The sequence below is a fragment of the Monodon monoceros genome, unplaced genomic scaffold (genome assembly GCF_005190385.1).
Source record: "Monodon monoceros isolate NGI ecotype Baffin Bay Population unplaced genomic scaffold, NGI_Narwhal_1 Super_Scaffold_18, whole genome shotgun sequence".
Taxonomy (NCBI): Eukaryota; Metazoa; Chordata; class Mammalia; order Artiodactyla; family Monodontidae; genus Monodon; species Monodon monoceros.
Window position 1 is genome coordinate 30,317,543 of NW_021703774.1, and position 22,780 is coordinate 30,340,322.

Here is a 22,780-nt window from a genome sequence, read left to right on the forward strand (position 1 = left end):
GTAAAAAACCCTTAACCTGAGATCTAGCCTCATAAAAAATTTAAGTGTACAACACGTTATTGTTGACCACAGGTATAATGTTGTACAGCAGCTTTCTAGAGCTTATTCATCTTCCTTAACTCAAGTGTTATGTTCATTGATTAGCAACTTCCTATTTCTCCTTCCCCCCAGCTCCTGGAAACAACCTTTTGATTCCGTGAATTGGACAATTTTTAGATACCTCATAAAAGTGGAATCATGTAGTATTTGTCTTCCTGTGACAGGTTTACTTCACATAGCATAATGTTCTTAGGGTTCATCTGGGTTGTCACATGTTGCAGGATTCCCTTCATTTTTTAAGCTGAATAATATTCCATTGTATGAGTATACCATGTTTTATTTATCTCTTCTTCTGCCAGTGGACACCACAATTTATTTATGTATTCTTTTGTCAATGGATACTTAGGTTGTTTCCACACTTTGGCTATTATGAACATGGCTACAGTGAACATAGGATTGTTAATATCTCTTTGAGATTCTGATTTCAATTATTTTGGGGGTTTTATGTTTTTCTTTATTTGCGCTGACCTCATCCCAATAAACCATTCCCAAAGTAATCACGACTCCTGAGTGAGTTTTTTTTTAAATAAACTTTATTTCTTAGAGCAGTTCTAGGTCCACAGGAAAACTGAGCAGAAACTATAGATAGTTCCCATATCCCCCCTGCTCCCCACACACACAGCCACCCCCATTATCAACATCACCAGAGTGGTACATTTGTTATAATTGATGAACCTACATTGAAATATCATTGTCACCCAGAATCCAGAGTTTACACTAGGGTTCACTCTTGGTATTGTACATTTTATGGGTTTGAATAAATGTATAATGACGTGTATCCACCATTATAGTATGATACAGAGTAGTTTCACTGCTCCCCAAAATCTTCTGTGCTCCACCAGTTCTTCCCTCCCTCTCCCCAACCCCTGGCAGCCACTGATTTTTTTACTCTCTCCTTAGTTATGCCTTTTCCAGAATGTCATATAGTTGGAATCGTACAATATGTAGACTTTTCAGATTGGCTTCTTTCACTAAGTAAGATGCATATCAGTTTCTTCATGGCTTTTTATGTTTAACAGCTCATTTCTTTTTAGTGCTAAAAAATATTCCATTGCGTACCTGTACCACATTTAGCTACTGAAGGACATCTTGTTTTAAAAATTTTTATTGGAGTATAGTTGCTTTACAATATTGTGTTAGCTTCTACTGTACAGCAAAGTGAATCAGATATACATATACATATGTCCCCTCTTTTTTTGGATTTCCTTCCCAATTAGGTCACCACAGAGCACTGAGTAGAGTTCCCTGTGCTATACAGTAGGTTCTCATTAGTTATCTATTTTATACATAGTATCAATAGTGTATATATATCAGTCCCAATCTCCCAATTTATGCCACCCCCCTCCTTGGTATCCACATGTTTGTTCTCTACGTCTGTGTCTCTATTTCTGCTTTGTAACTAAGATCGTCTATACCAATTTTTTCAGATTCCACATATATACATTAATATACGATATTTGTTTTTCTCTTTCTGACTTACTTCACTCTGTATGACAGTCTCTAGGTCCATCCACGTCTCTACAAATGACCCAATTTCATTCCCTTTTATGGCTGACTAATATTCCATTGTATATATGTACCACATCTTCTTTATCCATTCCTCTGTTGATGGACATTTAGGTTGTTTCTGTGACCTGGCTATTGTAAATATTGCTGCAGTGAACACTGGGGTGCATGTGTATTTTTGAATTATGGTTTTCTCTAGGTAGTGGGATTGCTGGGTCACATGGTAGTTCTACTTTTAGTTTTTTAAGGAACCTTCATACTGTTCCCCACAGTGGCTGTATCAATCTAAATTCCCACGAACAGTGCAAGAGGGTTCCCTTTTCTCCACACCCTATCCAGCATTTATTATTTGTAGATTTTGTGATGATGGCCATTCTGACCTGTGTAAGGTGATACCTCATTGTAGTTTTGATTTGTATTTCTCTAATAATTAGTGATGTTGAGCATCTTTTCATGTGCTTTGGGGCCATCTGTATGTCTTCTTTGGAGAAATGTCTATTTAAGTCTTCTGCCCATTTTTTTGATTGGGTTGTTTGTTTTTTTGATATTGAGCTGCATGAGCTGTTTGTATATTTTGGAGATTAATCCTTTCTCCGTTGATTCATTTGCATATATTTTCTCCCATTCTGAGGGTTGTCTTTTCATCTTGTTTATGGTTTCCTTTGCTGTGCAAAAGCTTTTAAGTTTAATTAGGTCCCATTTGTATATTTTTGGTTTTATTCTCATTACTCTAGGAAGTGGGTCAAGAAAGATCTTATGCTGTGGTTTACGGCAAAGAGCATTCTGCCTGTTTTCCTCTAAGAGTTTTATAATGTCTGGCCTTACATTTAGGTCTTTAATCCATTTTGAGTTTATTTTTGTGTATGGTGTTAGGAAGTGTTCTAATTTCATTCTTTTACATGTAGCTGTCCAGATCTTCCAGCACCACTTATTGAAGAGGCTGTCTTTTCTCCATTAGGTAGGCTTATTCCTATGTCTTTTTGTTATTATTGTTGCAATAGGAAATGGGACTGTTTCCTTAATTTCTGTTTCTGATCTTTTGTTGTTAGTGAATGGGAATGCAAGAGATTTCTCTGCATTAATTTAGTATCCTGCAACTTTCCAAATTCATTGATTAGCTCTAGTATTTTTCTGGTGGCATCTTTAGGATTTTCTATGTATAGTATCATGTCATCTGCAAATAGTGACTGTTTTACTTCTTCTTTTCCAATTTGGATTCCTTTTATTTCTGTTTCTTCTCTGATTGCCATGACTAGGACTTCCAAAACTATATTGCATAACAGTGGTGAGAGTGGACATCCTTGTCTTGTTCCTGATCTTAGAGGAAATGCTTTCAGTTTTTCACCATTGAGAATGATGTTTGCTGTGGGTTTGTCATTTACAGACTTTATTATGTTGATGTAGGTTCCCTCTATGCCCACTTTCTGGAGAGTTATTTTCATAAATTGGTGTTGAATTTTGTCAAAAGCTTTTTCTGCATCTATTTAGATGATCATATGGTTTTTATTCTTTAATTTGTTAATATGGTGTATCACATTGATTGGTTTGCATATATTGAAGAATCCTTGCATTCCTGGGACAAATACCATTTGATCATGTTGTATGATCCTTTTAATGTGTTGTTGCATTCAGTTTGCTAGTATTTTGTTGAGGATATTTGCTTCTATGTTCATCAGGGATATTGGTCTGTAATTTTTTTGTGTGATATCTTTGGTTTTCATATCAGGAAGATGGTGGCCTTGTAGAACAAGTTTGGGAGTATTCCTCCATCTGCAAGTTTTTGGAAGAATTTGAGAAGGATAGGTATTAGCTCTTCTCTAAATGTTTGATAGAATTCACCTGTGAAGCCATCTGGTCCTGGACTTTTGTTTGTTGGAAGATTTTTAATTACAGTTTCAATTTCACTATTTATGATTGGTCTGTTTATATTTCTAATTCTTCCTGGTTAAGTCTTGGAATGTTGTACCTTTCCAAGAATTTGTCCATTTCTACCAGGTTGTGCATTTTATTGGCATATAGTTGCTTGTAGTAGTCTCTTTTGAACCTTTGTATTTCTGTGAAGTCAATTGTAATTTCTCCTTTTTCATTTCTAATTTTATCGATTTGCGTTCTCTCCCTTTTTTTTCTTGATGAGTCTGGCAAAAGGTTTATCAATTTTGTTTTTCTTCTCAAAGAACCAACTTTTAGTTTTATTGATCTTTGCTATTGTTTTCTTTGTTTCTATCTCATTTATTTCTGCTCTGATCTTTATTGTTTCTTTCCTTTTACTAACTTTGTGTTTTCTTTCTTCTTTCTCTAGTTGCTTTACATGTAAGTTTAGATTGTTTGTTTGAGATTTTTCTTGAGGTGATATTGTATTGCTGTAAACTTCCCTCTTAGAACTGCTCTTGCGGCATCCCATAGGTTTTGGGTCACAATATTTTTATTATTATTTGTTTCTATGTATTTTTTAATTTCCTCTTTGATTTCTTCAGTGATCTCTTGGTTATTTAGCAGTGCACTGTTTAACCTCCACGTGTTTGTGTTTTTTATAGTTTTTTTTTCCTGTAATTGATTTCTAATTCCATAGCATGTGGTCGGAAAAGATGCTTGTTATGATTTCAAATTTCTTAAATTTTCTGAGGCTTGATTTGTGACCCAAGATGTGATCTGTCCTGGAGAATGTTCTGTATGCATTTGAGAGGAAAGTGTATTCTTCCGCTTTCCGGTGCTATGTCCTATGACTATCAATTAAATCTGTCTGGTTTATTTCATCATTTATTTATTTGTTTTAATAAATTTAATTAATTATTTATTTATTTTTTGGCTGCTTTGCTGCGTGTGGGCTTTCTCTAGTTGCGGCAAGTTGGGGCTACTCTTTGTGCGGTACACAGGCTCTAGGTGGCTTCTCTTGTTGCAGAGCACGGGCTCTACCACACATACTTCAGTAGTTGTGGCATATGGTCTCAGTAGTTGTGGCTCATGGGCTCTAGAGTGGAGACTCAGTAGTTGTGGCACACAAGCTTAGTTGCTCCGTGGCATGTGGGATCTTCCCAGACCAGGGCTCAAACCTGTGGATTCTTAACCACTGTGCCACGAGGGAAGTCTCTATTGTGTCATTTAAAGCTTGTGTTTCCTTATTTATTTACCATCTAGATGAACTGTCCATTGGTGTAATTGGGGTATTAAAGTCCCCCACTATTATTGTGTTACTGTTGATTTCCCCTTTTATGGTTGTTAGCATTTGCCTTATGTATTGAGGTGCTCCTATTTTGGGTACATAAACATTTATAACTGTTATATCTTCTTCTGGGATTGATCCCTTGATCATTACATAGTGTCCTTCCTTATCTCTTGTAACAGATTTTATTTTAAAGTGTACTTTATCTGATATGAGTATTGCTACTCCAGCTTTCTTTTGATTTCCATTTTCATGAAATATCTTTTTACATCCCTTTACTTTCAGTCTTATGTGTCTCTAGGTCTGAAGTGGGTCTCTTGTAGACAGCATATATATGGGCCTTGTTTTTGTATCCATTCAACTAGTCTGTGTCTTTTGGTTGGAGCATTTAATCCATTTACATTCAGGGTAATTATCAATATGTATGTTCCTATTACCATTTTCTTAATTGTTTTGGGTTTGTTATTGTAGGTCTTTTCCTTCTCCTGTGCTTCCTGCCTAGAGAAGTTCCTTTAGCATTTGTTGTAAAGCTGGTTTGTTGGTGCTGAATTCTTTTAGCTTTTGCTTCTCTGTGAAGCTTTTGATCTTTCTGTTGTATATGAATGAGAACCTTGCTGGGTAATCTTTGTTGTAGGTTTTTCCCTTTCAACTCTTTAAATATACCCTGCCACTCCCTCTGGCCTGCAGAGTTTCTGCTGAAAGATCGGCTGATAACCTTATGGGGATTTCCCTTGTTTGTTATTTGTTGCTTTTCCCTTGCTGCTTTTAATATTTTTTCTTTGAATTTAATTTTTGTTAGTTTGATTACTATGTGTCTTGGTGTGGTTCTCCTCGGGTTTATCCTGTATGGGACTCTCTGTACTTCTTGGACTTGGGTGGCTATTTCCTTTCCCAAGTTAGGGAATTTTTCAACTATGACTTCTTCAAATATTTTTTCATGCCATTTCTCTTTCTCTTCTTCTGGGACCCCTATAATTTGAATGTTGATGTTTTATGTTGTCCCACATGTCTCTGAAGCTGTCCTCAATTCTTTTCATTCTTTCTTCTTTATTCTGTTCCTCAGCAGTTATTTCACCAATGTATCTTCTGGCTCACTTATTCGTTCTTCTGCCTCAGTTATTCTACTATTGATTCCTTCTAGTGTACTTTTCATTTTAGTTATTGTGTTGTTCATCTCTGTTTGTTTGTTATTTAGTTCTTCTAGATCTTTGTCAACATTTCTTATATTTTCTCGATCCGTGCCTGCTTTCTATTTCCAAGATTTTGGATCATCTTTACTATCGTTACTCTGAATTCTTTTTCAGGTAGCTTGTCTATTTCCTCTTCATTTATTTGGTCTTTTGGGTTTTTACCTTGCTCCTTCATCTGTAACATATGTTTTTGTCATCTCATTTTCTTTGATGGGTGGGGCTGTGTTCCTGTCTTACTGGTTGTTTGGCCTGAGGCTTCTAGCACTGGAGTTTACCAGCAGTTGGGTAGAGCCAGGTCTTGGTGCTGAGATGGTGACTTCCAAGAGACCTCACTTTGATTAATATTCCCTGGGGTCTGAGGTTCTTTGTTAGTCCAGTGGTTTGGACTTGGTGCTCCCACCACAGGAGCTCAGGCTTGACCCCCAGCTTCTGAACCACGATCCCACAAGCCACATGGCACAGCCAAAAAAAAAAAAGGAGCATAACAGTAACAAAGAATAAAAAATAAAATTAATAAGTAAAAAATATATTAGAAAAAAATATATAAATGAAACAACAGCAAGGTAAAACAGAACCACAATAGAAAAAAAGAAACCAGAAAAGGCCTTGGCTGTGGGGGTGGGGCTTAGGCAGGGGAGGGGCCTAGGCTCAGGACACTCACAGTTGGAAAATGCCCTGGGGGTGGGGCTGGGGCAGGGAGGGGCTTAGTCTGGGGGGGGCGGCAGGCCTAGGCTCAGGACCCCGAAAATGCCCTGGGGGTGTTGGGTGGTAGATTTTAGGCTCTGCTTGGCCAGAAGGGCCTCAGAGTGTGGAGGATCAGGCCCAGTACCCAAGCAGGCTCCATGGGGCCCAATTGGGCAGGGGAAACACTAGCCATGTTCCCTTCCAAACCTCTGCTCCCCCAAGGTTTTCTCCCCATCCCTGTTGATTCCCTCATGGTGAGTGGGCCCCTCCGAGTGTGGAAACCCCTCCCCTTCCCCAGCCACCCCTCAGGGTACCGGTCCCATTCCTCCTCCACTTCTCCTTCCCCCTTGCTCTCCCCCATGTCCTACCTGGTCACTTGGGGGTTCCTCGTGTTCTCTTAGGTGTCTGAGGTCCCCAACCAGTGCCTGGTATGTGCCCTAGTGGTGAGAAGATGCAAACTCCACGTACTCCTACTCTGCCATCTTAACTGCACCCCCAGAAATTTTTAATTTTATTGAAGTTCAATTGATCAATTATTTCTTTCATGGATTGTGCCTTTGCTGTTGTATTTATAAAGTCATCACCAAACTCAACGTCACCTAGATTTTCTTCTATGTTATCTTCTAGGAGTTTTATAGTTTAGCATTTTACATTTAGGTCCATTTTTGTGAAAGACATAAAGCTTGAGTGAGCTTTTAAAAATCTAAAGCATACCAAGTCACTTTCATGTTTAAAACCCTCCAATGACTTCCACTTGTGTTTAGAACTGAACCAAAGATTTTACCATGGTCTATAATTTCTACCTAACTTAACCACTTTCCACGACTCCAAAGTGTCATGGTACATTTCCCTCCCCTCTGCTACAGCAGACTTCCTCGTGCCTCTTGACATGTGGAATTCATTCATAAAATACATTGAAGTAGGATTACTTACTTAAGAATCTATAGCCAACAAATAAGATTGAGTAGGAATCAAATGAGTAAGTATTATAGAGGAATGTGAATGGAAGGAATTCCAGGGTAATTGCCACAAACAACTTCTTTCAGTCTGTGTTTAACGTTTAGTAAATTGGTGGGTCAGCAAGGCTGAAAGAATCAGAAGCTAAATCAATTGGCAAGTGCCCAAAACAGAAAGAAAAGCTTGAATTGGCTCTTTAAAAAAATATCCTGAGGTTGAACACTTCAAAAATCTAGAATTACTTTGTATAAGAGTAAGGGATCATTTTAATTGAGGTACAATATACTGCAAATTGTGTTTTTAAAACTGGTACAGTGTTACAGAAGGACAAATCATTTTCAATAATTTAATTGTGTTTGAACCAATAATTAAATATATTCAAAATTTTAATTTTCTCAGAGTCATGTCTGATTTTTAAATTTCCAGGAATATGTGTATCCCTTACTGTCAGCTCTATATGCCACCTCATTCTTAAATCTCCACTTATTTGTCACTTAGGACATTGTTTTGCCCAGTTACACATCAGCTACAGTTGATTGAATTTAGAGAGAGTTGTTCTCCATTACTATTAATAGTGCTGCTCTTCACCAAGGATCCTTAAGATATCCTAAGTTATCCTGAAAACAAGTGTGCCTTCCACTACAACTAATAAAAATGCATTATGTCATGAGAGGAAATAAATGATTTTTAGATGCTTTTAAATAAAATATCAATAATGAAAGCAAGGGAGGGTGGGAGGGAAGGAGACGCAAGAGGGAAGAGATATGGGGACATATGTATATGTATAACTGATTCACTTTGTTATGAAGCAGAAACTAACACACCATTGTAAAGCAATTATACTCCAATAAAGATGTAAAAAATAAATAATAATAATGAAAGCAAGAATCCCAGCTTCTGTTTTGCAACTCATTAAGACACTTAAATGAATGCTATGGCAGTAATATTTCTCAATATTATGATCATTTTGCCCCTTCAGGAATGGATTCCAAGACATTAAATTCTGTTTAAAATAAATTCATCCTTGAATTACTAGAAATAATGTATGCTTCTTTTCTAGGCCAATGTAAATACAACTTTATTATTCCTTAAATCCAAAAATACTGTGTACTTAACATTATATATGTAAAATAGTACATATTTGAACATTTTTACTGAGTGCCTACTTGATAATGGTAATGTTATTTATATCTTATTGGGAAGATATGTTTTGTAGTTCAGAAAAACAATTTATGCATAACATTTCAAGCAGATCTGCTGGCAGCTAGTGGTATATATTATATATGCTTCAAAAAGATAACTGCCTTTTTAAAATACCAAGGCCAACAAGGTCTTATTGGGATTAAAATTGCTTAAAAGCAAAATTTTTAAAAATATTTGTCTGCCATATTGGTGAGGACAAACAGAATGTACATAAGAATGGATGTCTGAAATGTTCTGTTGTTGTGTAATGCCCTCTGCCAACTTCTGTCCAGTCCTTATGCTCCTACATTGCAATGATTCATCTGTCTGGCATCCTTATTATATTAACAGAATATTGAGGTATGGTCATACCTGCCTTTTTTTTTATTTTTAATTTTTTTTTGCTGTACGCGGGCCTCTCACTGTTGTGGCCTCTCCCGTTGCGGAGCACAGGCTCCGGACGCGCAGGCTCAGTGGCCATGGCTCACGGGCCCAGCCACTCCGCGGCATGTGGGATCTTCCCAGACTGGGGCACGAACCCGTGTCCCCTGCATCGGCAGGCAGACTCCCAACCACTGCGCCAGCAGGGAAGCCTCATACCTTCATTTTTATATCTTACCATTTATCACTAGACCTGACAATTAGATACAGAAATAAATTTTCTTAAAATTATTTTAAAATTCCCCCCAAAAATGTATTGCTGTATTTCATTCACCACAGTGCCTGATGTCTGAAAGCAGTTATTTTGCAAGTATCAACACTAGGTCATGACCTTAATTATTCAGAAATATGCTAGATGACTTTGGCCATCTAAGCTTTTTTAATATTTAAGAATCCCCTATTTAACTTAGGTACCAGAGATCTGTCTAAGCATTAGCTGTCCTAAGAGGCTCTTTAGAAATGAAAGGAAGCTGGAAGGTCACTGAGACATGCATCCCAGGTCCAGTTTATTATTTTAACCATTTTGCCATTAGCAAAAAATTTTGAACTGGCATATTTCATTAGCCTGGAATGGGAGCAGAGTTATGGGACATTACCTCAGGGTTCAGTCTTCTAATAATGTTTACTTTTAGGATCAATGCCTTCTTATTAATTTGCTGATTACTGGTGTTAAGAATTGGTTCAAATAGAATTTTAGATGTCTGCTAATGGCTCATTAACTAAATTTGAAAGGCCATACTCTTTTAACTCTGAAAATGAAAATTCTAATTCTTTTTGAGACTGCAGTCAGATACATTCTTATGCAAGGGGAAAAAAATCTTTCCTCTTCATGCCTTCAGTGGTTGACACAATTTCTGGGGCCATTTGTCAATACCCATACGGTATGACTTGGTATGAAGTATGATTGACTTAGAATTCTATCTTATAACAGAAGGAGTTTTCAAGTTCTATTAGTTCAGACTTCTCATGTGCATAAAGAAAATATATTTTTTGTATTTTTTATAATTGGCCAATTTTTCTCAGAAACCCATTTGAAAGATAGTTTTCAACGTGTGTGCTCTGCATGATACAATCATTTAAATCATCTGCTAGGAAACTTTTGGATAAGTGATCACACTTTCAATTTTTTTTCCACCTCTCCCTGCTGCTATGCAAGGTTGTTTTTGATAGCAGTTTGGGGTACAAATGTTTTATTTTTATATGATCTTCTGGCTTCTTTCTGATTTCTGCTTTAGCTAGGTCAGTGGAGTCTATTCCTAGGACTGCTATCATGGGGGTACCATCTCATGTCTGGGCACTCACTGCTGGAGTTCGTGTTCCAGGCATTTGCTCCCAGTGTAAAACCCCTGCACACCTCGGCCTTGGTCTCAACCTTAGGCTCCCATCCATCTGTTAATCTTGTCAGAACTTCTGCCTCCTTTACTACTGAGGCATGCAACAAACTCTGGGTCTCTTGCTTGCTGTATACAAGCCTCGGGAAACACTATTTCAGGCTCATCTCTCTTGCCAACTCCAATTGTAAAGATTCATGTTGGCTGTGATGGCATGTGGTGATTCTTCTAGGTATATAAATGGGACTAGCTATACCACCCACACATTACAGCCTCCCTCATAATTGTCTGACCATTTCTATCACTCTTTTCTTTCCCCCTGGGGTTTCTTCTCTAGAGGAGGAAAACGAGGACACTTGTTGAGTGCTGCCTCTTACCTTTATTTTTCTTTTTCCCCTGGTCACAGAGGGACATGCCTTCCTTTTCCTGTATATCATATCCACATTTATCCCACTCCTTAACGTATAGAAGAAAATCTCCTATGATCTATCTTGCCATGCTTGGCTCTTGATATATCGATGAGAGCTTAAAGAATTTCACTGCCTACACTTCCCTAATGAGCTTAGGGGTGGAAGGCTGCAAGGAAATGGAAATTGAATAGGAAATGAACACACATTGTTCATGTTTTAAAACATTATCTTTGTTACTTCTAGATCAATGGTTATGACTCCTGGCTGCATATTAAAATCACCAGGTGGGGAGCAGTTGGTGGGGAGGCTAAAACATACTTATGCCTAGACCAGCCACAGAAAATTAAATCAGAATATCATATATTGATCAGCCTCATGCTGATAAAGTTTAAGTGAATTGCTCAGTGTCCGTTAGTAATAAGTCTCACCCAGGAGGGTGCTCTTCCTTCCTCCTACACTTCCAAGCAGACCACGGTGCTAAACCAGCTATTTCTATTCTTAAATAGATATGCAAACCAAGTTTATAGTTTATTTAATGTTTATAGGGCAGTGTATTACAGTATATATATATATTTTACATATAACATACAAAGAAAAAAATGATTTACTTCTTTATCACTTACAACATTATGGTGGAGTTTTGTCACAATAGTTGTACTATCAGGGGAGGGTTCTTTAAGGAAAATGTCCTATGTCCTCATTATGCAAAGAGCTAATCCCTATTGCTTACCAGCGCTTGTGGAGAACTTCTTATTTCCCTAATCACATCAGTGCTGCCTTTTGCCTTTCCCACCACCCCATCCCAACTCCTCAAAAGGATTGTTTCCACGTTCATATTTTCTCTGGAGTCACTTTCAAGGATAACTGATGTTCTAATGATCTTTCAATCTGTGGGGGAAAAATAGAGAAATTGAGCAGAGATGTGCAATGTAATAAGTTTTACTAGTACCGGAGATCCCTACATCCTGTATCAAAACTTGAAAGTAAAGGAAACACAACCATGTAACTGATAACTTCCAATCACTTCTAAAGGATAAGTGATGTCTGAGGACCTTTCTCGATTTAAGATCCCAAGTATTTTTAAGTCTCCTTTCTTCTGTTTCCTGATTCATATTTTCTCACCCCTACCTCCTCTCTCTTTCTATTCCTCTTCCCTTTCTCCTCCTCCCTCTTCCTTTTTCTCTCTCTTTCTCTTTTCTTCCTCCCTCCCTCTTCCTCTCTTCTTCTCCAAATAAAAAAGAAGCTTTACAGCTCTTTGTTTCTTTGCAACAGAATGATAAATCTGGCAAAATGACACTTCTGTGGTTGTCAAAAAACAAGGAGCAGGCTGTCCACCCTTTTCCTCCAATCCACCCTGTTTTAAAGGGGTTCACCTGCCTGTGGGAAACAAAAAAGAGAGTCAGGAATTCCTGAGAAGAAGCATGGTATATTCATTCCCAGTTGCTTTCTTCATCTTCCTCATTTTAACCATTAACTCCATTGCACATTCTGTCAATAGAAAACAAATATTCCAAGTCACTGGATTTCATGAATCATTGTAGAAAAATTACTCTGGGATATGAGCTGGTTCAACTGAATGCCATTGGATTTCTAACTTAGGAGAAGCAAGCAACCATCAGTGTCTTTGTCATCAGAGAGGGTACACTCTGAGTGAAGTTGAATGCAGGTATCAGCTGGGGGTATCACCCCATTTAGTCTCTGGACACCCTTGCTCTAAATCTGTTGGGTTAGCAGCTACTAATAATACTAACACCCACTTTCACATGCAAATCTCTTGTATTTCTTTTTCCTGTTTCTCTGGGAGTTATTCTAGAATGGTATCTGAAGGCTTTTAAACTTGAGGAGTAAAAGAGTGCAAAGCATTTCATCACTGGCTACTGCTGAGAGAACTGGCTGTGGCCATTTGAAAAGGGCGGCCAGGGACTTGTGTCATCACAGCATTTGCTCAGGTTCTGGAGAGTGAGTGCACTGATCAGAAACTTCACACCCAAAGATTCCTTTGTCTTTCTGTTTTCCATTTCTAGCCTGGATGCGTAAATACCACTGAAGTGGACATTAAGAAGTCATCCAGAATGAGAAATCCACACAAAACACGAAAGGTAAAATTGACATTTGTTGGGCTGATCTTGGTAATGTGTTGGACTGTTTAGAGGATGTCAAACACACAAAAAAACTCTTTTATTCCATTTCATGAGTGCCTTCTAGTATCTTCCCTGCTCTTCCTTGTTTCTTGACTGGAAGAAAATCTGGAAGTTCAAGCCCTGGACTTCTGTCAGTTCCTCTGTCCCCAGAAAATAGCCCCCGTCCTGATTCTCAAGTGTGTCAAGGTCCCAAAGTGTGTGTGGGGGGGGTGGCTGTTGAAGGAAAAGGATGCTGAGAGAAGAGCCATTAACAGAAAAATGTATCTCTTTTGGAGCCCAGGAAATGAGGAAAAGTAGGTAGAGATTATCTGAGAAAAAGTGGTACTCATGAGAGAAGGGCCTTGTTAGAGAAAAACATGAAGAAAAAAAGACATCATCATAAAGATGTTTAATTATAGATATCGTATGAGGACCATGTTTTAACATCAGAATTTAATTTATAGTGACACAACTATAGAATAGTGGTTATAGGTTCAGGATCTCTTATGTGAGGAAGTATGTAACAAAAACAAAGTGCTGTTCTGAATTCAATGACATTGAATATAATTGCTTGAAAACACATAGCAGAAGTATCTACATTTTTTTAAAGTAACACATACATGTAGAAGACATTTTTATTTATTCCATTAAAAAATGGTTGATGCACATAAGAATGTCTGGCCTATAGCAATCACTCTGAGGACACAGCCGAAGGTCAGTGCCACTAGATCAAAACACCCCACAAACTTCAAGACCTTCTCTTCTGTAGCTTTTTACTTATGCAGCATTTTCCAGGATATGTGTCCCAGCAGCAGGTACTAAACATTTTTTTTGTAGTCTTATTTCTTAATGTCTTCTTCTTCCATCCCTATAAACATAGCATTATGTTCAAAGGCCCCAGTACCGTCCAAGTACCTTTTCTTTCTTGTAAGACAGTTTATCTTGATGTTAGGATAAAGAAGCCACAGGAAAAGTGCCATAAAATCCATTCAGATGAGGTGCTCGAAAGCTTTTGCCCCTAGCATATCTCTGAGAAAAAGAGGCAAAGCCAGACCAAAGCAAGCCTATTGGCCCCTCTCTCTTATGATCAGCCCTACTCAGTTCCTCTCATCCTCTGCTCACAGCATGGCCTGAGTGTACCGGGACGAGCTTTGTGGAACCAAATTCAAAAATCTATCAGCTCTCCCAAAGTACATTAAGCCACTTCTCTCCACTTTATGAATTTTGAAGAGTTCAGAATACATTACGTTGTGTCAAGTTTCCCCCAACAGACACCAAGTGAGCTATGCTCTGATTCAGAAGAAAAAGTATATGGATTGATGAGATAGAACTTAAAGATTAATAAAGTAATTGTTTACACTCTCCCTTTAGCACTATACTCAGTGATGATATCTTACCAGTGTATCACATTGCATCATTCTTTTTGAAAATTTGGGAAGCATTAGTTTGCAGTGTTTATAGCTGTTTATACATGAAAATATTGGTATTTCTTTACTTCCATATGCAAAATGTGGAAATTTAAATTTTAATGTGTTATAAAATGGGATAAATTATTCATATCTTAGAGCAGCACAAAAGTGTTTTAAGTAAGAAGTACAATAAACTTGCAGGCAAGAGAAACTCTGCTCAAAATAGATAAAAGAGTGGAATAGTCTAAAACCTTGGGAGTAGGCCAGGGCAGTTAGCCCTGGATATTACTGGACGCAGGGACTCAGACACAGGCAGAGCTCTCTCTCTCATTCTTCTCTAGTCTCCTTTCTCTGCCCTCCGTCTGCACTGGCTTCCTCCACGTGGCATCAGACATGGTCACAATCATTCTCCAGTTGAGCTGAGAATCCAAAGGAAAGAGAAATATTCCCTCCCTCATCACCAGTTAGAAAAATCCCAGAAATTCCACTCCACATAGAAAGGCATAGAAGCTTCCTGCACACTTTAGTTCTTATTTTAAAATCCCCTCCCCTTGACAAAAAAAAAAAAAGTAGGAGAGAATTTTCTTAGATCTCTTCTGAAATGTAAAGTGAAATCACATATGAACAGATTTAAGTAGAAAGTCAAATCTGTTTCATTTAATGAATAACCTATTCAGTATTCATTTGGATGATACTACATATGAAAAGTGCTCATCCAGGCACCCTGGGGAATAAAAGCTGTGTTAATCAAGTCAAAGCATCTTGGTTTAGTAATTATCTTTGCTATTAAAATTCAAAATGGATCCCAATTAGTTAATTTGATTTCCCTGCATCTGCAAATATTAAGACACTGAGAAAATTTTATTTATCTTTCTCTCTAGCCTTACCCACCCTGTGCCAAGATTTCTAATACATTTAATTTTTCTAAAAAATGCAAATCCTTTTACATTGTAAATGATCCTCATAACTTGTCAGCCAAAATAGGATCAATTTTCTTACCTCCTTTACCCATAAATTAAGCCCTGAGCATAAAATTGCATTATTCGTGGCTATTTTCACTCTAGCCAAGAATCAAAGTTAAAAGCTATCACTGATCCCCAGAAAATGAAGCTATCTGGGTCCAGCTATCACTTGTCCCTGAATCATGAAAGGGAGAATTCATGATGTTTACTTACATGTAAGGCTAAAAAGGAAACTTCCCAGTAACCTCAGAGCCAGTGGCCAGGCTGCTGGAAGACTAGTTGAAACAACACTGCCCAATGGCTTGGGTCTTATATAGAACTTCATGAAGACGACATGAAATGCATGCATATTGAAATAATCTTAGAAATGTAGAGCTAGAAGATAATCTATGGATCATTTTACTTCTATGACACCATAAATTGTGTTTTTTTCTAGAAATTTTCTAGAATTTTTCTATAAATCTTGGCCTCTCCTGTTGCGGAGCACAGGCTCCGGACGCGCAGGCTCAGCGGCCATGGCTCACGGGCCTAGTCGCTCCGCGGCATGTGGGATCTTCCCGGACTGGGGCATGAACCCGTGTCCCCTGCATTGGCAGGCGGACTCTCAACCACTGCGCCACCAGGGAAGCCCTAGAAATCTTTTAAATTATTTTAAATCTTAACCAAAAAACTTACTGTTAGAACTGTCAGCTATCTTGTCTTAAAAACATTTTTTTACATGAACTAGAGATTCTTATTAAAGAACTTTAAGTAATTAAACCAATGTAAGCAAGAATGGAAAGTTCACACCTTAGAATCTTTTTTATTTTCTTTATCAAAAATTAGCGTGAGACAACTGAAAAAATAGCAGACATTGGAAAGTACGATTATTTCATTATTAGTGATCTTTCACTTGCCTAATTTTGTTTGTTTGTTTGTTTGTTTGCGGTATGCGGGCCTCTCACTGCTGTGGCCTCTCCCGTTGCGGAGCACAGGCTCCGGACGCACAGGCTCAGCGGCCATGGCTCACGGGCCCAGCCGCTCTGCGGCATGTGGGATCCTCCTGGACCAGGACACAAATCCGCGTCCCCTGCATCGGCAGGCGGACTCTCAACCACTGCGCCACCAGGGAAGCCCCACTTGCCTAATTTTTAAATAGCCACCTCAGCCGTTATTTCAGAGTTCAGAGGGTTATGGTATTTAATCAGCCTCAAAAGCAAGTAGTAGTAGTTCATGCAGGGCTTTTCTGTTTCTTCAGTGGAAATTAAGTCTCCTTTTGTTCTAGGCACTATGCTTTTGTCATTCTTTTCTTTCATGATACTTATCACAGTTTTAATCATGTTTATTTGTGTGATTCTTGTGTAACCTTTAGGTTGTGAGTTCCAATGAAAGAGGAAGCATACCTATTTTTGTTTATCTCTATATCCCTAATGCTTAGCATTATATCCAGCATATAGTAGGTGTTCAATAAACGTTGAATGAATGCCAAAAGGAAAGAAAAAGAAACAGTCCAATCCATTTAGTTCAGTCCTGTTAATAATTAATTCACAGCGTATGTGCTACTCCTTGGGTTGAAATGTATGCCCAGTAACAAGAATTGAGTTTCAGTAGACTGGGGCTATGGCAAAGGAGGGAAGATTGAAGGACCTACCAAAGATAGTCTGAAAACCAAGTCAAATATGTTAAAGATGGGCTAAGACCAAATAACAGGGAGTCACAAGGAAAAGGGGCCCAGGTATAGAGCCAAAAGGTTAACATTAAGAAGAGGTGGAGTCCAAGTGAAAACAGGTCAGTTAACAAAACACACTTGAATTTAGAGTTACTGGTAAGGTTGGTGATGTGCCTGAAAATTGGCTTGGTTAAGCATCTACCCTCTGCTGATTTCAACAGTTTCTTTCCACTATTTGGTAACTTTAATTCTGTGGGGCTCATGAAACTTTATCATGTCCTCATCCTTCATCCTCATGTCCAAAGAAAAAGTGCTCAGTAGCTACATTAAGTTCTTTATTTTAAAGTAATAATACTTTGAATTTAAACAAAAATTAATTTGGCTTCTTCCTTGAGTTGACATGTGAGATGTCTCACCTTCAGTTGGGAATGAATTTTTGTCCCTTTAAGTCCCCAGATCTTTATTTATATATACTATGGGTCTTTCTCAAAATAGAGCATTCCTAAATAGCGGGTTTGACCTTTTGACAAAATAGTAAAGAAGCACTGGGACATTCAGAATTTCAAAGATGTGCAAAACCTTAGGGGTCACTGATGTTTGCAAATGGCATCCAGTGGAACCAAGTGACAAGGCCAGTATTGTAAGGTAAATAACCCAGTTTTGAATGGGAAAGTAGGAGCACCCTGGAGTGTCTTTATCATACCATCAGAGACCAAATCAGCAATGGAATTCTTAACTTAGTTTCTCTCCTTAGTACTCCATTCCTTTCCTATGTAAAACAACTCAGATTATTTTTACGCTGGCTTATTACATTTTTATTCTATTCTATATCCACCTCTATTTTATTCTGAAATCAATATGTATTAGATGTTGTGTTGTGTTGTGTTGTCATTCCCCAACTTAGTACTCTCAGCCCACCCCCACACTTTATCACACTAAGCTAGTTTTTTTTCATATAATCAATTATTCTGTCAGTTAATCTAACCACGTATTTTTTCCAAAAAGCTGTGCTTCTATTTTACATCCATATTTGTGATAGCATTTACGATAGCAGTGCCTTTTGAATTTTGATAAGAAGCTTAATCCAATATGCAGCAAAGCTTTGAGTTACCTTACTGGATATATAACATGAAACTACCTTTTAGAAAGTCTGTGACTATAAATGGTATTTTGTCCTAACATATTTTGTTTTTATTTTAATATAGTCTGTCTATGGTCTTCAAAATGATATTAGAAGTCACAGTCCTACCCACACACCCACACCAGAAACTAAACCTCCAACAGAAGATGAGTTACAACAACAGGTGAGTCAACCTATAATAATGGTTTACAGGGTACATGGGTTACAGAGTAGCAGGTATGAAGACCAGATGTTGATGTTAATAGTAGGTATTTTTAAAACTGATTTTTAGGATTGACTGTTTCATATAGATTTGTAGTGAAAAGGTGATTTTAAGATACGTAGTCACTTGAAAATGTATCAGTATATGGAGATAGTTTTCAAAACTCTTCACTCTTTTAATTCCCCAAATCCTTTTTCCTCTAACCAATTTTTTAAAATCACACACACTGATTTATCGGTGCCTCCAGTATTAAGAGTTATTTTATACTCCAGAACTCTGTCTTAAAGAATGAGAAGACAAGAGGTTGGTGACATTAGGTCATGTGTTTTCCACCTCCAGTCATGTGGCATGATCTTCACAAAAGAGTGCTTAATCTTGTTTCTGCAGTACTGATATCTATAAGCCTCTTGAAGTTTTCCTTCATTAGCACTGATGAACAGTCATGGTATGTATTGTTTCTTGTTTCACACATTGATCAATAGCGTTGGCTCCAAGTAATATTTCAAAGCGAACACCAAGGGTCTCATATCAAATCATAGTTAAATATCTTGGTTAGTTAAGTCATGGGACTTTTTCTCCTTTTGCTTATTTTCCCCTAATATTTTATTGTAACATGGTTTATCAATTGTGTAATACATACTTTTTCTACTATATTTATAGTCACCATGAAGGAAAAGTAATTCAGAGAGTTTTAAATTTTCCACGTGTTATTATGTCCATGTGAGAATTTGTCCTGAAATGTTGATACAATTATTCTTAAAACAAATATAACTGATGCTTTTGTTGGGTTAGTATTAGGAACTAGGGTTTATTTTGAAATTATAGTAACGAATAACAAACACATTTATTTTCTGAATTTAATGTTTGAGGGAGAAATGATTCTGATTTGGATAAATGCTAAAATTTCTACAACACTTTTAAAATAAAGTCACATTTTGTTAAAGCAGGCAGAATGTTCAAATTCACTGCTGTTCCAAAGCAATACTGGTTATGTTTACATTCAAACAGAGTTTAATTTTTTGTTAACTCTTTTAAAGCCCTCATGTCTGATTTTTTCTACAGACTTTGAAATTTTACTGGTTGAGAACATATTCTTGTTTAGAATTGCTCAGTCTATCAGAATTTAGAGCTGAAAATTGTGAGAGTGTAACTACTTCTTTATCTCTTTTTTCAGATAAAGTATTGGCAAATACAGTTAGATAGACATCGGTTAAAAATGTCAAAAGTTGCTGATAGGTAAGTATTGCAAGACACCCATATAAATAAAAAAATTTTCATATGACAATTAAATGTGCTCAATATGGTAAGAGAACTGGTGGGAGGAGAAGTTATAAATAATTGGAGCCCTATAAGAAATATTATTTTCCTTTTCCTTTTTGAACATGGAAAACTTTCAAAGAGCTCTTTTGTTGTACTTCGAATGGCAGAATAATCATTATTATCTTAGGTCTCTAGAGGTCCAGTCTTTGTGCAACCAGAATCAAATACAGAAGATAATTCCAAGGAGTTGAATCTTTTCACTCCTGCTAGGAGAAATGAAACTTTCAATTTATTAAGTTACCTTTTGGCAACTTAGAAGCTCTTTGTAAATTCATCTTAACATTCACACTACTCAGTTATTTTATGACTTCAGAATTTGAATGAAACTCAGATTTTATATATTTTCCTATTTTTCATTTAAATCTGTTTTTAAGGCATTCATGTTCTTCACTTTGGGGCATTGCCAGATCTTACCTCTCCAACTTTTTTCCTCTCCTTTTTCCCTTTAGGTTTTTTTTAGATACAGATTTTTTTTCAAAAACTTGTTGGCAGTGATTCCCCCTTTACCTAATTCCTGTAAATACTTTTGACAAAAAATTTCCATTTAACCCCTTCTCCAAGTTGAGCTAAACTCTGTTGTCCTGTGGGTGGGCTAGTTGACCAAGGATTGGAACTGACCTTTAGCACTTCCTTTTACACAGTGACCTCTTCCATTGTGCCTCATTTTAATGGAGGGATATTAATTCATATTGCTTAGGCATGGGGAGAGATGGAATCCTTAGCCATATTTGTCTTCCAGGAAGCACAATAAGTTGATGCGTTAAAGTTATTGAAAGATGAAAACTGCTGTTGGATTTCATTCTATAAGCAAGCAAGGATTCCTTGGCCAGATGTTTTTGTATTGTGTCCCTTACAAAGATCAGATAAAACCTCAGACAGAAAACTAAGGAAAATGAAAATGTTTCTTTCTCTCGAGTCTGCTAAGTTACACGGAACAGTATGTAGAATATGACCCATTTCTTGTGCCACCTGACCCTTCTAACCCATGGTTGTCTGATGACACTACCTTCTGGGAACTTGAAGCAAGGTAATTGACATTTTCTCTTCCTTCCAAATATTTCACTTATTTCAGGGTTTGATTGAAATAGGAAGAATCTTATGGCTGACTAATTGTAAAAGTAATTTTACTCTGTGTCTACATTAGCCATGATATAAAGCTCTTGTTCAAGGTAATGGTTTTTGAACGTTAGATATTTGCATTTATATTAGATTTGCATTTCCAGAAAGAATGGCACAAAAAATTAGAGGTGCAAGCGGTTCAAGGAAGACTAGTCAGAGTTAGGGTCTTTAGTTCTTAAAATTTAGCTCATTGTTTTTAGCTTCCTTGAAAATCTGCATAGCCACAAAAGCCCATCTATTCAAGTAAAATGAATGCTACATCCATAGTTACTTAAGCCCAATACAAGTATGCCTTTACAAATTCAATTTTAAAACAAAATGAATTTACCATAAACACTCTAAGAGAAACTGACAAGAGACTGACTTCTTAAGAAAACCAAAGCACAGTTTAAGACTCCCTGGTTTCTTTCATCAGCTATATAAGGGAAGAATTATATCATCAATCTTGATGGAGTCATAAAAAGATCATTGCATACCCCTTTACAGAGTGAGGATTTAGTATTCTGTAGCACTCCTCTAGAATGCATTTATGGACCTTCTCTTCCATGCAGTGGTTCTTAAATGCTTGACAAGTACAGATCTCTTCATCCGTTAAATTCTAGATTTTATACATGTGAAAGTTGGAACCCCAAAATGTTGTGACTCAACCAGAACTAGGTCACACATTTAATCAACAGCAGAGTCATAAACCAGGATTTAAGTCTTTTGAGTCTCAATGTATTTTCCTCCAATACAACCTGCCCCATGAGACTTCATTGTGTAGTGGTTAAGAAATTGAGCTCTGGGGTCAGAATGTCTGGAATATTACCTGTTCAACATTGGCAAGTTATAACCCTCTTTCTGCCTCGATTTCTTCATTTCTAAAATAAGAATTATAATAGGATCTGTCTCATAAAGTTGCTGAAAAAATCTAAAAGAGAGAATCCATCTCTTTATATCTAATGCTTAATAAACATTAAACTTTATTATTAATGCCCAACTTTCATCTCATGATAATTTCATGCAGATCCATCAATCAGATTTTTTTTTCTGAAAAATATGCTAAAGATGGGAAATTAAAATCATATATGATTTTGAGGGGAAATATAACAGCAGAAGATAAAATTTGTAATGAAAGGAATATATTTGGCTTTGTTTTATCTCCTATAGCAAAGAACCAAGCCAGCAGAGGGTAAAACGATGGGGTTTTGGCATGGATGAAGCATTGAAAGATCCAGTTGGGAGAGAACAGTTCCTTAAATTTCTAGAGTCAGAATTCAGCTCAGAAAACTTAAGGTAAACCATGTTGTTTGACTCTTATACTATATGCAAGAGAGACCTACCTGTGATGAGTCTGGTTATTTTGCACTTGATAGACCAGTTACTATCCCACCAACATCATGATGATGATACGGGCCCATTGAATTTCTGCCTCCTGATGGAAGAAGAGAAGGTAATGAAGGCAAAGCACTTTGTCCAACATTATCACTTCCTCATAAAGGTTTATTTTACACTGTCTCCTGATCTTTTACCTATGTAAATCTGATGCATTTGAAATGGCCTGCATAAAGAAGTGTAACACTTAGACTAGTATTTGGCAAAGTGTGGAATCATTGATAATATTTATGCAGTTTAATTAAAATATCACCTATTTATCAATATTGGTCTTCTTTGTATATTGCATCTCAAGTAAGATCTAGAAAAAGAGATTGAGTGCTTCTATAAAACTTGAAACAAGACTATGGAGTACATTTACTTTGTACACTTAAATACAGCCTCAGGGCAGTTGAGAGCAGCACCTCACTGAGCCCTGCTGGAGGGGTGCGCATCCTTCCCATCTGTTGTAAACAGCATCCTTACGTATTTTTGAAACTTTTCTGACTTGAGGCACCTGGAAATTGAAATTTTAAATGTGAGACA

The 22,780-nt window shown here is 37.2% G+C and overlaps 1 protein-coding gene across 5 annotated transcripts in view; it reads left to right on the plus strand.

The window, feature by feature from the left end:
- The window catches only part of RGS7 (regulator of G protein signaling 7), a 601,845-nt gene that overhangs the window by 558,202 nt on the left and 20,863 nt on the right, over nucleotides 1-22,780 (plus strand). For 4 of the 5 annotated variants that reach the window (XM_029227539.1, XM_029227541.1, XM_029227542.1 and 1 more), the window contains exons 10-14: nucleotides 12,985-13,059; nucleotides 18,305-18,403; nucleotides 19,617-19,678; nucleotides 20,679-20,789; nucleotides 22,031-22,156. In XM_029227539.1, coding sequence (XP_029083372.1) covers nucleotides 12,985-13,059; nucleotides 18,305-18,403; nucleotides 19,617-19,678; nucleotides 20,679-20,789; nucleotides 22,031-22,156 — 473 coding nt within the window. The remainder of the gene's footprint in view (nucleotides 1-12,984; nucleotides 13,060-18,304; nucleotides 18,404-19,616; nucleotides 19,679-20,678; nucleotides 20,790-22,030; nucleotides 22,157-22,780) is intronic. The other variant, XM_029227543.1, reaches the window with a different exon arrangement.